The sequence below is a fragment of the Cetorhinus maximus genome, chromosome 3 (assembly GCF_964194155.1).
Source record: "Cetorhinus maximus chromosome 3, sCetMax3.hap1.1, whole genome shotgun sequence".
Lineage (NCBI taxonomy): Eukaryota > Metazoa > Chordata > Chondrichthyes > Lamniformes > Cetorhinidae > Cetorhinus > Cetorhinus maximus.
Genome location: NC_135881.1, coordinates 59,549,786 through 59,565,732, shown reverse-complemented (window position 1 = coordinate 59,565,732; position 15,947 = coordinate 59,549,786). Strand labels below are relative to the sequence as shown.

Here is a 15,947-nt window from a genome sequence, read left to right as displayed (position 1 = left end):
TGGCACAAATTTGCACGGTCACCTGCCTCCAATCCTGGATCATTTAAAAATCCAGCCCAATAACTCTGTTTCTCTCTGCACAGATGCTGCCTGACTTGCTGAGTAATTCCAGCATTTTCTGTTTCTATTTCAGATTTCCAGTATCTGCAGTATCTTACTTCTGCCTGATTTTCAATTGCTTTTTGCTAAAAAAAAATAGACGACATAATTACATTGAATCCTATGGAATTAGCAGGCAGATTTTGAGTTGATAAAGAATTTGACATAAGTTTGCTACTAAACGTTAACTACTGGAAACCTGCAGGGATTGAGGTTAGGACAATTTCTTCACTATTGTCATTAATGATCTAGATGAAGATGTCGGGAAAGCTGGTTGTAAATTCACAGACGATACAGAGATATGCCTGGATGCTAGCATATTAGTTGAGTAAAATAGAATACAAATTGATGCAGTGGGGGAATGGGCCTCTATCTGATAAATGCAACTTAATGTAGGTGAATATAGCGCTCTGCACACAGGTAGGGCGAATGCCTAGCACATACAAGCATGTGCACAGCATGCAGAACTATGTGTTGAAAGCTGTCAAGAAGGATAGAGAGCTGGGTTTTATTTATTCAAGGGATGTGGGATTTGCTGACTAGGCCAGCATTTATTGCCCATCCCTAACTGCTTTTGAGAAAGTGGTGGTGAGCTGCCTTCTTGAACCGCTGCAGTCCATGTGGTGTAGCTATATTCACAGTGCTGTTCGGGAGGGAGTTCCAGGATTTTGACCCAGCGACAGTGAAGGAATGGCGATATATTTCCAAGTCAAGATGGTGCATGGCTTGGAGGGGAGTTTCCAGGTGGTGGTGTACCTATGTATCTGCTGCCCTTGTTTTTCATGATGGTAGTGGTCGTAGGTTTGGAAGGTGCTGTCTAAGGAGCCTTGGTGAGCTTCTGCAGTGCATCTTGTAGATGGTACACACTGCTGCCACTGTTCATCGGTGATGGAGGGAGTGAATGTTTGTGGATGTGGTGCCAATCAAGCAGGCTGCTTTGTCCCAGATGGTGTCAAGCTTCTTGAGTGTTGTTAGAGCCGCACTCATCCAGGCAAGGAAAGAGTGTTCCATCACACTCCTGACTTGTGCCTTGTAGATTGTGGACAGGCTTTGGGGAGTCAGGAGGTGAGTTACTCGCTGGATTCCTAGCCTCTGACCGCTCTTGTAGCCATATGGCTAGTCCAGTTCAGTTTCTGGTCAATGGTAACCCCCAGGATGTTGGTAGTGGTCAATTTAGTGATGGTAATGCCACTGAATGTTAAGGTGCGATGGTTGGATTCTCTCTTGTTGGAGATGGTTATTGCCTGGCACTTGTGTGGTACGAATGTTACTTGCCACTCGTCAGCCCAAGCCTGGATGTTGTCCAGGTCTTGCTGCATTTGGACATAGACTGCTTCAGTATCTAAGGAGTCACGAATGGTGTTGAACATCGTGCAATCATCAGTGAACATCCCCACTTCTGATCTTATGATGGAAGAAAGATTATTGATGAAGCAGCTGAAGATGGTTGGGCCGAGGACACTACCCTGAGGAACTCCTGCAGTGATGACCTGGGGCTGAGATGACTGACCTCCAACAACCACAACCATCTTCCTATGTGCTAGTATGATTCCAACCAGCGGAGAGTTTTCCCCCTGATTCCCATTGACTTCAGTTTTGTTATTTGGTGATCCACGTGCTAGCATACAAGTTCAGCAGGTAATCGGGAAGGCAAATAGAATGTTGGCCTTTATTTCAAAGGGAACGGAGTATAAAAATAGGGAAGTCTTATTAGAACTATAAAAGGCACTAGTTGGACCACACATAGAATACTGTGAACAGTTTTGGTCCCCTTATCTATGGAAAGATATACTGGCATTGGAAACAATCCAGAGAAGGTTCACTTGGTTGACCTCAGGTATGGAGGGATTTTCTTATGAGGAGAGGTTGAGTAGGTTGGGCCTTTACTCATTGGAGCTTAGAAGAATGAGAGGCGACCTTATTGAAACATATGAGATTCTTAGGGGGCTTGACAGGGTAGATGCTGAGAGTTTGTTTCCCCTTGTGGGAGATTCTAGGACCAGAGGGCATAATCTCAGAGTAAGGGGGCGCCCATTTAAGACAGAGATGAGGAGGAATTTCTTCTCTCAGAGGGTAGTAAATCTGTGGAATTCTTTACCACAGTAGACTGTAGAGGCTGGGTCATTAAGTATATTCAAGGCTGAGACAGATTTTTAATCAGTAAGGAAATCAAGGGTTAGGGGGGAAAAGGCAGGAAAGTGGAGTTGAGGATTATCAGATCGGCCATGATCTCATTGAATGGCGGAGCAGACCCGATGGGCCAAATGGCATACTTCTGCTTCTACATTTTATGGTTTTAAGGTCTAATTCAAGCATTTGAGGAACCTTTTACTAGGGTCATGATTGATTGTGTAGGACCCCTCCCTAAGACTAAAAGTGGAAATCAGTAATGGATGTGTCTGCAAGGTTTTCTGAAGCAATATCTTTGAGAAATATTACAACAAAGAGAATTATGAAAGAGATGACTTTTTTTTTAAACAGGATATGGTTTAACAAAGAAATACAATCAGATCAAGGTTCAAATTTCATGTCACAGCTGTTTAAGGAAGTAATGAACAGTCAGGAGATAAAACAGTTTAAGTCAACAGCTTGCCATTCTGAGTCACAAGGGGTTTTGGAAAGATGGCATCAAACTTTGAAAACAATGATGCGGGCGTACCGTCAGGACTATCCACAGGATTGAGATGGAGAATTCCATTCTTGTTATTTGGTATTATGGATGCTCCTAATGCATCAACTGAATTTAGTCCATTTGAATTAGTCATGGGGTAAGGGGACCACTGAAGTTGATTGATGAGAAATTGGTGGGTTAAAATTGGGAAACTACTCTCCTGGATTATGTATCAAACTTCAGAGAAAGATTGAACAGAGCATGTGAGTTAGCTAGGGAACAGTTAAAAATATCACAGCAAGTGATGAAAGTGAAGACAGATAGGAGAGCTACAGCTTGCAGTTTTGTTGCTGGAGGAGAAGTGTTAGTTTTGTTACCAGTTTTGGGTGAATTGTTAAAGGCAAGATTTAGTAGGCCTTACAAGATTGAAGAGAAACTGAGTGAAGTAAATTATTTAATAAATACTCCAGATACAAGAAAGAAGCCGAGGGTGCATCATGTAAATATGCTTAAAAAGTACTTTGACAGGGAAGAGGACCAAAAGGTGGTTATAGTGGTGGTAGATAAAGAGAAAGAGGTAGAAATGAAGGATTCTAAAATTGATTTTCCTCTCATCAAATTGGATAACGAGCGGATACTTAAAAATGTAAATGTAATATTGAGTTACCTTCCAGGCAAGTGACAAAGTGATTTGGAGAAGCTATTGCAGTCACACAAAGCTATTTGTGGGAATAAGCTGGGAAGGACAACGTTAGCTGCACATGATGTAAACGTGAAAGGTTCAGGTTCCATAAGGCAACATCCTTTTAGATTAAGTCCAGCAAAGTTATCACAAGTACAAAAGAATTTGAATTTATGCTTCAAAATGACAACATTGAGTCTAGTTGCAGTAACTGGAGTTCGCCTATGGTGCTGGTACCGAAACCGGAAGGAACACAAAGACTGTGTGTGGATTATCGAAAAGTGAATGCAGTGACAAAAGTGGATTCATATCCTATACCACGGTTGGAAGACTGCATTGAGAAAGTGGGACAATCAAAGTTTATCACAAAGATTGACTTGCTGAGAGGATATTGGCAAGTAAATTATCAGAGAGAGCAAAGGAGACATCAGCTTTTATGATGCCAGATGGACTATATCAGTTCAAAATCATGCCACTTGGCGTGAAAAATGCACCAGCAACATTTCAAAGATTGACAAACAAAGTAGTTGCAGAATTGAGCAATTGTGCTGTTTATATTGACGACTTGATAGTTTTCAGTCAAACATGGGAGGAGCATTTACAACATCTGGAAAAATTATTGAATCAACTACAAGAAGTTAATTTGGTGATGAGATTGGCTAAAAGTGAATTTGCAAAAGCGTAAATTACATATCTGGGCCATAGCATTGGACATGGTAAGGTGGCTCTGAGAGATGTGAAAGTCAAAGCTATCGTGGATTTCCCAGTGCCTACAACAAAACGGGGAGCTTTGAGATTTCTGGGCATGAGTGGGTTTTACCAGAAATTTGTACCAAATTTTAGCAGTGTGGTTGCTCCATTGACTGAACTGTAAAAAAAAAGACAAGAAGTTTCAATGGACACAGTAGTGTCAGAAGGCATTTGACAGTTTTAAAACTGTATTGACTATGACAGCAGTTTTGGCAGAACCCAACTATGCCAAGCAATTTAAGTTGGCCGTTGATGCGAGTGATTTAGGCATTGGGGTTGTATTGTGGCAAGAAAATGAAATGGAATTGAGAAACCGATAGGGTATTTTTCACGGAAGTTGAATGTATAACAAAGAAAATACTCAACGATCAAAAAGAAGACTCTGGGTCTGGTGTTAGCATTGCAGCATTTCGAGGTTCCTGTTGCAAACAATTTGTCAGAAGCAATTGTTTATACAGACCACAATCCTTTAAAATTTCTGGACAGATTTTGAGACCGAAGTGCAAGGCTGTTCAGATGGAGTTTATTACTGTAACCAGTTAATCTACAGATTAGACATGTGGCTGGACGAGAAAATCTAATTGCAGATACATTGGCAAGAGTTTAAAGCTCAAAGGAAAATTGGACATTTAAAACCTGGACACTGCACTGAAATGATTTCAGTTGACACCAAAGATTGTATATATCCATCTATTGTTATGTTAATGCATGCACCTGGTAATAGTGTGGGCATTTGGGAAGGTAGCATAAGATGGGTTAAGAAAATGAAGCAGTCTTTTTAAATTATGACTGTTCGTTTTCTTGTAAGGAGAAGGGTGTTGTGAAAGTATAATAATTTTCATATTATTATTGTGATATATTGTATAAGTAGGTTAATAGTGGGGTTTAGATAGTTTCTGTGTGTGGGAATTAATTGCATTGGAAACAGCTGGTCTGGAGGGTTGGAAATATCAAAATAAGTTAGGGACAGAGAGGTTTGAAATGCTAAATACATAAACATGGCTGAAGTCTTAGAATATAAGGTGTGAGGAGAATTTGCATTTTTAGATAAATCAGGACAGTTTGAATTTCAAAGAGATAGTAGGATATTTACATCTAACAAGAGAAGCTAGGCCAAGCAGCGTGTTTGTTGTTCCCAAAGGTTACTGACAATATTAGCACCATAAAACGTTTTATATTATGGGAAAATACATTTTCAAAGACATATGGGACAATGGAATTTGCAGATTAAAAAGAGAGAAAATGTATATAAGGGAGAATGAAAGGCTATGTTGGGAGAGGCCCTGTGACATCTAGCAAAAAGCTTGTGAAACAGCCTCCAGCCATGTTTGCATGAGTCTGCTGCATCCAGCCCTCAAAGGTGCTGACCTGGTTTGCTAACTTTAAAATCTATTTTTGAACTGTTGCCTTACAAGGGGGTGCACTTGGAAGTCAGGTTAGGTAGAAATTTTAGTATTTACTATAGTATTAAGTAACAGGAATCTTATGTATATTTTTGACGTCTTTTCTTTTGTTAATAAATATTTTAATTTACCTCTAAAGGTCTTGGTGGACTTATCACTTCTGGATTCAATGCATGCATCTTGAAATGAAAACAAATTGCAAAACCATTGTGATAGCAGGATCAAGATTCCCTCGTGGATTTGATCCGCCTGCACATGTCATCTGCCACGTCATAACAGCATAAAACTTTAGTTAGAATATGTAAATTTTAATCCATTCACATTTTGGGGAGTAGAGAGGCCCTGGAAAAGGTTCAGAGTGGGCCATTATTTTGACACATAGTTTAAAGGCCCTTAGTTACCGCAATAGGCTTAAAGAACCAGGGCACTTTACTCTAGAAAAGCATGAACTTCAGGAATTTTGATTGAGGTCTTTAAAATAGTGAAAGAATTAAGTTTAGTTTAAATTGAAAGATTAATTGAAGTAAATGGATCTGGAAGCTCCTAACATATCTAACTTCCTTTTACTGGTGGCTACAGTATTCACCTCAATTACACCACGTGCTGGATTTTATGGGGACCCCACGACTAAAAGGTCGAGGGCAAGCCCACCCACGATCCTGATGGCTGTCCCGAGCCATTTAATGCTGGGAGCAGCATTAATTGCTTTAAGGCGAGGCTTCCGCCCCTGATTCGATAGGAAACTCTTTCGAGTTATCAACAGTCACAGATTGCAACTCTTTCGAGTACAATCACAGTTCTTGGTTTCCGGGAGTGGGACATGAACCCACAACCCTCTGATTCAAAGGCAAGGGTGCTATGAACTGAGCCACAGCTGACACCTCTGATTCGATAGGAAGTTCCACCTTATAGAGCTGCCAGCTAATTGGATTGGCCAGCAGCTCTGTAGTCAAGCAGTGCCAGCTGGGCGTGATGGCTGCTGCTGGGACTACAGGCAGTTCCACCACTCTAAGGAGCCCAGGTGAGTTGGAGGTCAGGCGTCTCAGTGAGAGGGATGGCATGTTCAAGAGGGTGGGGAAAGGTTGAAGAGGGGGGAATGATCCTGGGGGAGGAGCGCCTCCAATGGGCAAAGGAATCCTTCAAAGGAGGTCTCTCCCCATCCTTGCCCGATACCAGACCATGCAGCAAAAGCTGCCAGGCTTCTCACATGGCACGGCCTCCCTATCGTGGGTAAAATACCTATGGAGGTGGGGACAGGCCTTAAATGGACATGAATTGTCCACTCAAGTACCACAATAGGCCCAAAGGCTCCCCCACACCCCGTAAAATTTCAGACAGGTCAGAGGCAGGTGAATAGGCAGTGGGAAAGCTACCAACTAGATTTTACACAGCCACCCACCTTCAAACCCACAGGTGGAGGTAGGTAAAATCCAGCCCCATATAATAGCAAGTTCCACATTCTAACCATTCTCTCGGTAAAGAAGTTTCTCTTGATTTCTTTACTGGATTATTAATAACTGTATCATTTTTGGCTACCTCATATCTATGATATGTGATTTTCTTATATATATGGCTCCTAGTTTTGAACTCGTCCACAATTGCACATCTTTTCTATTGGCAGAATCTTCCGATCGACGTGCAGGGGCGGGCCCAACACACCAACACGTAAAATGACACGCGATGACGTCGGGCGCGTGTCCCAACGTCATCACGCACCATTACGATATTTCATTCAGCAGGCGCGCACCAGAGTTGGTCGCGCGCCCACCGAAATGTTAAGGGCTGATTAAGGCCATTAAGAAATAAATTAAAGTATTTAGGATTGCTGCCCGTCCAACCTTAAGGTTGGCAGGCAAGCGAAAAACCCAAGTGGCCTTCGCATTTTTCAGGAAACCTCATCCACTGAAGCTTTTATAAAACAAATAAATAAATTTTCCCACCTTTACAAACATGTCCCAACTCACGTGACATTGTCACATGAGGGGACATGTTTTAATAAATTTTTACATAATTTATTAACCTGTTTTATTATCCATTCAATCTCCCCGAGGCAGCTCCGTGCCTCAGGGAAATTGCTGTGCTCTTTCGCGCACAGGCATGGAAGAGCGCAGGCCCTGACTCTCCCTCCTCCCCCGAGCCCACTACCGGCCACACATGACGCTGGGCGGGCCTTAATTGGCCTGCCCGCGTAAAATGGCGGTGCAGAGCCAATCACGGGCGGCGATCGGCCACACCCGCCCCCACCCGTCATAGGAAATTTCCTGGCCTATGTTTATCAAGCCCTTTCACAATTTTAAAGACCTCTACTGTGTCACCCCTCATCCTTCTATTTTCTGGAAAATAGCTTATTCAGTCTTTCTTGATATTTATAACCCCCCCTCAGTTCTGGTATCATCCAAATAATTTTTTGCACCTTCCCCTATGTCTTTATCTTATTTTTGTAAAATGGAGCCCAGAACTGTATTCCACAGTAACGAAGATTCTATACAAATTTAACATAGCTTCCCTGCTTCTCAATTCTACTTTCTCCTCCAATCTATTTAGACTCTTTTCTCTTCTAATGAGGATGTTGATTCCTTATTCCTTCTACCATAATGCACCCTCTCCGTTATCTATATTAAAATTAATTTTAGGTGCGGTGGGGGGATACGCAAAATGCAACTTTACATTGCATTTGCATTGCCTTCCTGTTGCCTACTTGCCCGGCCCCAACCTGCCTGAAATTTTACAGAGACTGGGGAGGTGTCAAACGGCCCAGCCACCCTTGAGCTTATTGAGCCCTTTAAATGGCCAATTAGTTGTCATTTAATGGCCTCCTGCCCCTGCCAGTATTTTACTCATGGCAGGAGAAGGCCATGTGGGAAGCCTGGCAGCTTTATTCTGCAAGTTTAATAACGGACGGAATCATCCCAGATTTGCACTAAGTATGGTAGTGGGCAGGTAAAATGACATTTTACCTGCCAGCCACAATGGTGGCTTTTCATGCCGTATTGTCCCAAACCCACAGCATTAATTATGCATTCCCAAGAAACACGCCATTTCCATGGCGGGCGGCTTTTCATTCACCACCAAGCCATCGCCTCACTTTTTCATCACAACGGGTGCCATATTTAAAGTCCAGCTGCACGTACACCTCTCAATGCTTCCAACCCACGAATGCTGCAAAGGAGACAGGATGTGCCAAAAAGCAAAAAGACTGCTGCCCCAGGTCCCTCCAGCATCTTTTGGATGCAGTGGAGGATCACCATGATGTCCTCTACCCCCGATCTGGCCGCAGGATAGGCAGCAACCTCACTAATCCGGCTTGGGAGGTGTTGGCAGCACCAATGCCCTGCAAAAGAGGACAGCCACCCAGTGCCAATAAAGGATCAATGGTCTCATCTGTTCTGTCAGCATAATTCACTCTTCTCATCACTCTGAACTCACACATCCACAGGGATCTCACAGCTCAACTCTCGCACACCCTCACATCCCTGTCAGGCTCATACCCTCGAGCTCACGTCCTCATCCTGTCCATGGCCCCTCTCACCACACAAACATTCCACACAGTGTCATGTGTCCTGCTCACACTCTCTCCATCTGTTTTCATGCAGGAGAAGCTGACTCACAATAGGAGGGAGAGGTGCCAGACCAGGGGTGGAGCGGCCCACATTAGGCCCCTCACTCACTTTGAAGATGTGGGCCCTGACTGCAGTGATGGTGAGGTCAGCAGCAAACATCCTCTTAGGGATCCCCAAAGCATTAGCCTGGGCCTTGAACCCATGGCCCCACAGCATTAGCCTGGGCCTCTGGATGAGCAGTTCAGTGGGTTTACCACTACGCCACCATCTCCCCCGACTCTTTGTTTTCTGTTTCAAAGCCAGTTAGCTAACCATGCTGCTACTGGCCTTAGCCATGAGCCAATTATGTGGTACCTATCGAAGGCCCTCTGAAAATCCAAATCTGTCACGGCTGCTGTATTAACCTGGTCCACTCTTTCTGTTATTCTTCAAATAATTCAGTAAGGTTGCTAAAGCATGGCCTTCCCTTTTGAAATCCATGTTGACTTTCTTTACTGTATTTTCAGTTTCTAATGTTTTTCTATTATATCCTTGAGTAATGATTCTATTATTGTTCCTGCCACTAACATTGGGTTATCTATCTCGCTTTTTAAATATGGGAATATTATTAGCTCTCCTCCGGTCCTCTGGCATGATACCGTTTTCTAATGATTTTTTATAAATATACCATAGTGCTTCTATTAACTCCTTTAGTCTGCACGGATGTAATCTAGCTGGATCATTAGTCTTATCATCTCTAAGTTTAACTACTTTATCAATTATCCTTCTATCTTTTTTTCTGAAATGTGTTGATATATTTTGATCTCTTCTAATATATCTTTGTTAAATATCGAGGCAAAGTAGTTATTCAATATTTCAGCAAATAACAATGGTATGTAAGCATAGAACGAGATTAGATATCAGGAGGCACTTCTGTTCACAGAGAGTTGGGACTTGTGAAACAAGTTGCTTGTGTGTGTAATGAGCATAGATCCAATGCAACCAAAACAGAAAATGCTGGAAAAACTCAGCAGGTCTTGCAGTATCTGCGGAGAGAGAAACAGAGTTAACGTTTTGAGTCCATATTCAGAAGGTCATACAGACTCGAAACGTCAACTCTGTTCCCCTCTCCACAGATACTGCTAGACCTGCTGAGTTTTTCCAGCATTTTCTGTTTTTGTTTCAGACTTCCAGCATCCACAGTATCTTGCTTTTATCGTAGATTCAATGCAGACGTTCAAAATGGAGCTGAATGTGACCCTGAGAGTGGCATAACTACATTTATAAGGGAGTTAGGAATTGGGTATATGCCTCCCACTCACCTTAAGTCTCCCAGATTGTTTGATCACCATCAGGGGTCAAAGAAAACTATTCCAGAATATTTTGCTAAATTAATTTAAGTTTTTATTTTGGCTGTCCCAATTTTGGCTAGATTGCATGGCTAGTGTGTGGGTGGAGAAGGGCAGTGGGGGTGAAGGTGTGCGCAAGTTGCAACTTGACTGTATGGGAGAGGTGTGATGGATCAGCTGGCGTTTTCCTCTTCTTTGTTTTTGACTTAAACATTGAGTGTGGAGCTGGAAGACACATTTGAGTTGACCGAACCTCAATTGAAGCTTGAGATTAGAAGATGCAAAGTTGTTTAATGCCTTTAAAATGTTGGATAAATATTTATGGTGAAAAGGATTTCCAGCTAAATACAGACCTGATTGATAAAGTAGCCTCTGCAACACAAATTTTGCATGCTACTGGGAATCAAGGAGGGGTATTGTCTCACCACCATGTTTAAGAGTCTCCAATATAGATACTGAGGTATCTTTAGCCACCTGTAGGGTTTCTGTTTGCCCAATATGGATGTACACTTTTTCCTGGCAGGAACATATCCCACTTTCTAAGAGGTGACAGTGTGACAGAGCCAAATCTTAAGGACCCCCAAATGTGTACAGGAGTATAGATGGATTTTAATCAGCTAAAAGTGTGCAGCTTCTTCAGCTATTTATGTAGCCAACAGAACAGGATTAAATAGCAAAAATGTGACGATGAATAAAACAATTGGGGATCTGGGGGCATTTGTCCATAAACTTTCCTTAAGAGGTTAATTTGTTTGAGTAGAATCCATACTAAAGACAATTATACATGATCTGTAGAAGTGTGCTTGATGGACATAATGGCCTTTTTTTTGTTCATGCTCCCCAATCATTCTTAACTGAGAGGTAGCACTGATAGGATCAGTGGAACTAGACCTGACTGAAATATTCCATTCTCCAGAAAAAAGGGGAATAGTAGACTGTGGAAACAAAATATTTAACTTGGTAAGGCAGGAGGATGGAACGAGGAAAGAAAAGAAGAAAAATGTTACAGTCAAAGAGTTGCTTGAACACTACATGGTTAAATGAGTTAACAGAATCTTCATTCATAGCTAGAATGGTTTTGCATTCGGTCCAGAAAGAAGGGATGAAAATTTATCGTATACTAGCTGTAAAACCAAAAACATTTTATCTCACCCCAGTTCCTAGTATATGTGGGTAGCACAGATTAACCAGAATTCAGTCAAAGTCAGAAATCTAACTCAGAGAGGTCAAGAGAAAGTGTGATTTTCTACCTTTGAAGCCAAAAAGTATTGTTGGAACAAAAATAGGAAGGCCTTGCTCTGAATCTAGCTGTACCATACTGCAGCAGGCAGAGCTTAATGCTGTCATTTACTACTCAAAGTAGAAAAGATTTCCATCCATCAGCACTAATTTACCTTATTGAGTGTAAAAAATTGATTAATTAGAATAATGATTTATTTCAATATCCCAGATAAATTAAAATTCTGTTTATAAATTCATGGCACAATGTCTCCATAATTTAGGTTGTCATTGCAAAATTAAAAATTTAGGTTGTCATTAGATGTGCATCTAATGGAGCACAGATAACATATAAATAAGGCAAATGATAGCATATATAGATTTAGTTACACACCTGTATGTATTAAATATTAAATAGTTACACACCTGTGTATTAAAGTCTGTATTTGTGATCACTTACTCCGTTAGACGAGTGTTGAGCTCTCTAATCTGATTGACATCAAACCATCCTATTTCCTGACGTAATATTGCATGAAAAAAGGTCTTTCTTATCTTCTTTGTCTGCCTTGCTGCAGCCAGTGACCAGAAAGAAATCTGGATATAGGCAGCAACCAGTACAGCAACCCCAATTCCTACATAGTAATAGGAAAATCTGCAAATAAGAGAAAAAAGCTTTCTTGAAATTGAACCTTTGGCTTTAGGCATATAGTCAGTAAGAGGCATTTCAAAACAGTCAAATGTGAAGTAATTATTAATCATTTCTTTTCATTTCACCTGGGAGGGTGGTGGAGGTGGGTTGCCTCACATCCTTTAAAAAGTACCTGGATGAGCAGTTGGCACGTCATAACATTCAAGGCTATGGACCAAGTGCTGGTAAATGGGTTAATGGTAGATAGGCCAGGTATTTCTCACGTGTTGGTGCAGACTCGATGGGCCAAAGGGCCTCTTCTACACTGTGTGATTCTGTGATTTTCAACCTCCACCATCTACAACCCTGCAACCATCACACCCCACACCCAACCCCATCCCTCCACTAGATCCTGGCGGTAATTCCAAAGATGCTGGCAGTAATTTTCAATCTTGCTGCCTGTGTGGTAACTTGGCAGAGATGTCTGCCCACTTCTTGTAGAACTCGTCTGTGAACTAAATGAGTGAAAATTAGGTGGGTTTTCCAAGGGTTGGAGATCTGCTCTTCGAGGTTACCACTCAGGCTGCAAAGTTGAGAATTCCTTCCGAACCTCCTCACCCACTATCTTTTGCTGTTGTTATCACACTTCACCATTCAAATTATCATCCTTCTGGGCCGATGCACTGAGTGTGAGATGACTAATTGTTTACTTGGTGGCAAAATCCCAAGTCACTCCAATTGTGATTGTACCCAAACTTCCAAACATGTCTTTTCTAGTAGGAATCACCAGAAAGTATTTAGGAGCAGGAGTGATGGCTCCTTTTCCCTATTTCAGAGGTCATGTAGCCAACTACGAACAATGAAAATCACCGATTAACTATGATTTATTTGCATGTTACTTTATCGTAAGTTTTAAAATTAGTAGAAAGTAAATGAAAAAGTTTTCTTCGTTCAAAACTAAATCCAAACAGAATCCAAAATAATTCGATCAAAAGGAACATGTCCAGGTATTGCACCTTTTTTGAATCAAACAAAGGCATGGGGGACAATAGCTCCCTGGTATATTCTCCATGGTAATGCCTCAACCAATCAGAGTCAACTTGCCAACCAATCTCATGCAGTATAAATTGTTGCTCCCTTTGAAATTTGACATTCTTGCATCTGTCCTGATTAAGTGCAAGACAAAAAGCTTCGATAGCATGCCTCGTTTTTCAGCAAAATCAATTTTTCTTTCCATATGTGTCATTTGACTTTAGTCCAAATTGTACCCAGTTAATAATAGATCATTCTAAAAAATATTTTTGGAAACTATGGGCAGAATTTTCTGCCTGTCGGGCGGGTGGGCCCGACCCAATCTCTGGCGGGCGGGGAGCCGATCCCTGCCAGCGAAGAGGGCCGCGCCGCCATTTTACATGGGCAGGCCAATTAATAAAAGTGAGAGTGTGCTCTTTCGCGCATGCGCACGATAGAGCGCACATCTCCCTGAGGCTAAGTGCAGCCTCAGGGAGATCGCCTGGACTTTGAAAAATATTAAAAATAGAGAAAAAAAATCCCTTACATGTCCCCCTCATGTCACATGAGATGGGGCATGTTCATAATTTACAGAATAACTTTATTAAAATTTTTTAAATCCTGCATGAAACCTCATCCCACCACTGAAAGAGATTTCATGTTTTCTCTATTTGCCGCCGGGGCTCCTGGCCTGCCCGCCAACCTTAAAGGTTGTGGTCGACGGGAGTGCAGCTGATTTTGCTGCGCCCCTGCCTTCCTGAAAATTTAAATGGGGCGGGACGACGTCGGGGGTTCCGCCCCCTGCTCGCCAACGGCAAAATTCTGCCCTATTAGTTTTATAGATGATGGTGTACTTGAAAATTTCAGGAATAAGTTAATTTCAGTTCCTTACAGTTCTGCAGTAATAAATAGAAAAGCTGGATAAAGTCACCTGCAGCCAAATACAGGTCACAGCAGCAATTAGTACAAGTGCAATCACTTCTATACCTTGTCATCTGCTCCTCCAATGTCTCTGAAGCACCAATGGTTATATTCATAGTTGAATTTTCTGAAAAACAGTAAGCTCTAGTTAATAGTAGAGTTGGAAGTGATCATCAAATAAATGTCAAGGTTATAGTCCTTAGAAAAAGCAAAGTACAGAGGCAAGCAATAACTTATCCATTTTTAAACAACTTTACACACACATATGGCTGGATTTACAGGGTAGGGGGGGGAGACATACTGCTCACCCCTCCTGTCTAAAAGATTGGTCAGAAACCGACCGACGAAAAAGAGTTTGCCCCACAGCCGCCCCACCACCCCCCACTGACCACCAACCAAAAACACACCCGGCGAGGGGCCGGGAAATCCAACCCATAGTTAACATTAACATCAATCTTTAAATTGAGTGGGAAGTGATTGGACCATGATCTAGATATCAGTGGATTCCAGAAGCCAACAGTATCGCAAAATAGGGACACCAACTGTGCTGTTAGGGAGGGAGTTCCAGGATTTTGACCCAGTGACAGTGAAGGAACGGCAAAATATTTCCAAGTCAGGATGGTGAGTGGTTTGGAAGGGAACTTCCAGGTGGTGGTGTTACCATGTATCTGCTGCCCTTGCCCTTCTAGATGGTAGTGGTCGTGGGTTTGGCAGGTGCTGCCTAAGGAGCCTTGGTGAATTCCTGCAATGCATCTTGAAGATGGTACACACTGCTGCTACTGTGTGTCGGTGGTGGAGGGAGTGAATGTTTGTGGAGTGGGTGCCAATCAAGCGGGCTGCTTTGTCCTTGATGGTGTCAAGCTTCTTGAGTGTTTTTGGAGCTGCACTCAATGAGGCAGGCAGACAGTATTCTATCACACCCCTGACTTGTGCCTTGTAGATAGTGGACAGACTTTGCAAGTCAGGAGGTGAGTTACTTGCTGCAGGATTCCTAGCCTCTTCCCTGCTCTTGTAGCCACAATATTTATATGGCTAGTCCAGATCAGTTTCTGGTCAAGGTAACCCCCAGGATGTTGATAGTGGGGGATTCAGTGATGGTAATGCCATTGAACATCAAGGTCCGATGGTTAGATTCTTTCTTGTTGGAGATGGTCATTGCCTGACACTTGTGTGGGTGTGTATGTTACTTGCCACTTGTCAACTCAAGCCTGAATGTTGTCCAGGTCTTGCTGAATTTGGACATGGACTGCTTCAGTATCTGAGGAGTCGCAAATGGTGCTGAACATTGTGCAATCATCAGCAAACATCCTCACTTCTGAGCTTATGATGGTAAGAAGGTGAAGCAGCTGAAGCTGGTTGGGCCGAGGACACTACCCTGAGGAACTCCTGCAGTGATGTCCTGGAACACAGATGATTGACCTCCAAAAAACACAACCATCTTCCTTTGTGCTAGGCATGACTCCAACCAGCGGAGAGCTTCCCCCCCCCGATTTCCATTGACTCCAGTTTTGCTAGGGCTCCTTGATGCCACACTCAGTCAAATGCTGCCTTGATGTCAAGGTCAGTCAATCTCACCTCACCTCTGGAGTTCAGCTCTTTAGTCCATGTTTGAAATAAGGCTGTAATGAGATCAGAAGCTGAGTGACTCTGACGGAACCCAAACTGAGTGTCAGTTATCAGGTTATTGCTAAGCAAGTGCCACTTGATAGCACTGTTAATGATGCATTCCATCACTT

At 42.4% G+C, this 15,947-nt stretch overlaps 1 protein-coding gene across 1 annotated transcript in view; it reads right to left on the bottom strand.

The window, feature by feature from the left end:
* abcb4 (ATP-binding cassette, sub-family B (MDR/TAP), member 4) overlaps nucleotides 1-15,947 on the bottom strand; it is a 146,659-nt gene that overhangs the window by 88,783 nt on the left and 41,929 nt on the right. Inside the window, exons 5-6 of the mRNA XM_078538419.1 lie at nucleotides 14,278-14,338; nucleotides 12,112-12,303 (exon numbers count right to left, since the gene is read on the bottom strand). Coding sequence (XP_078394545.1) covers nucleotides 12,112-12,303; nucleotides 14,278-14,338 — 253 coding nt within the window. The remainder of the gene's footprint in view (nucleotides 1-12,111; nucleotides 12,304-14,277; nucleotides 14,339-15,947) is intronic.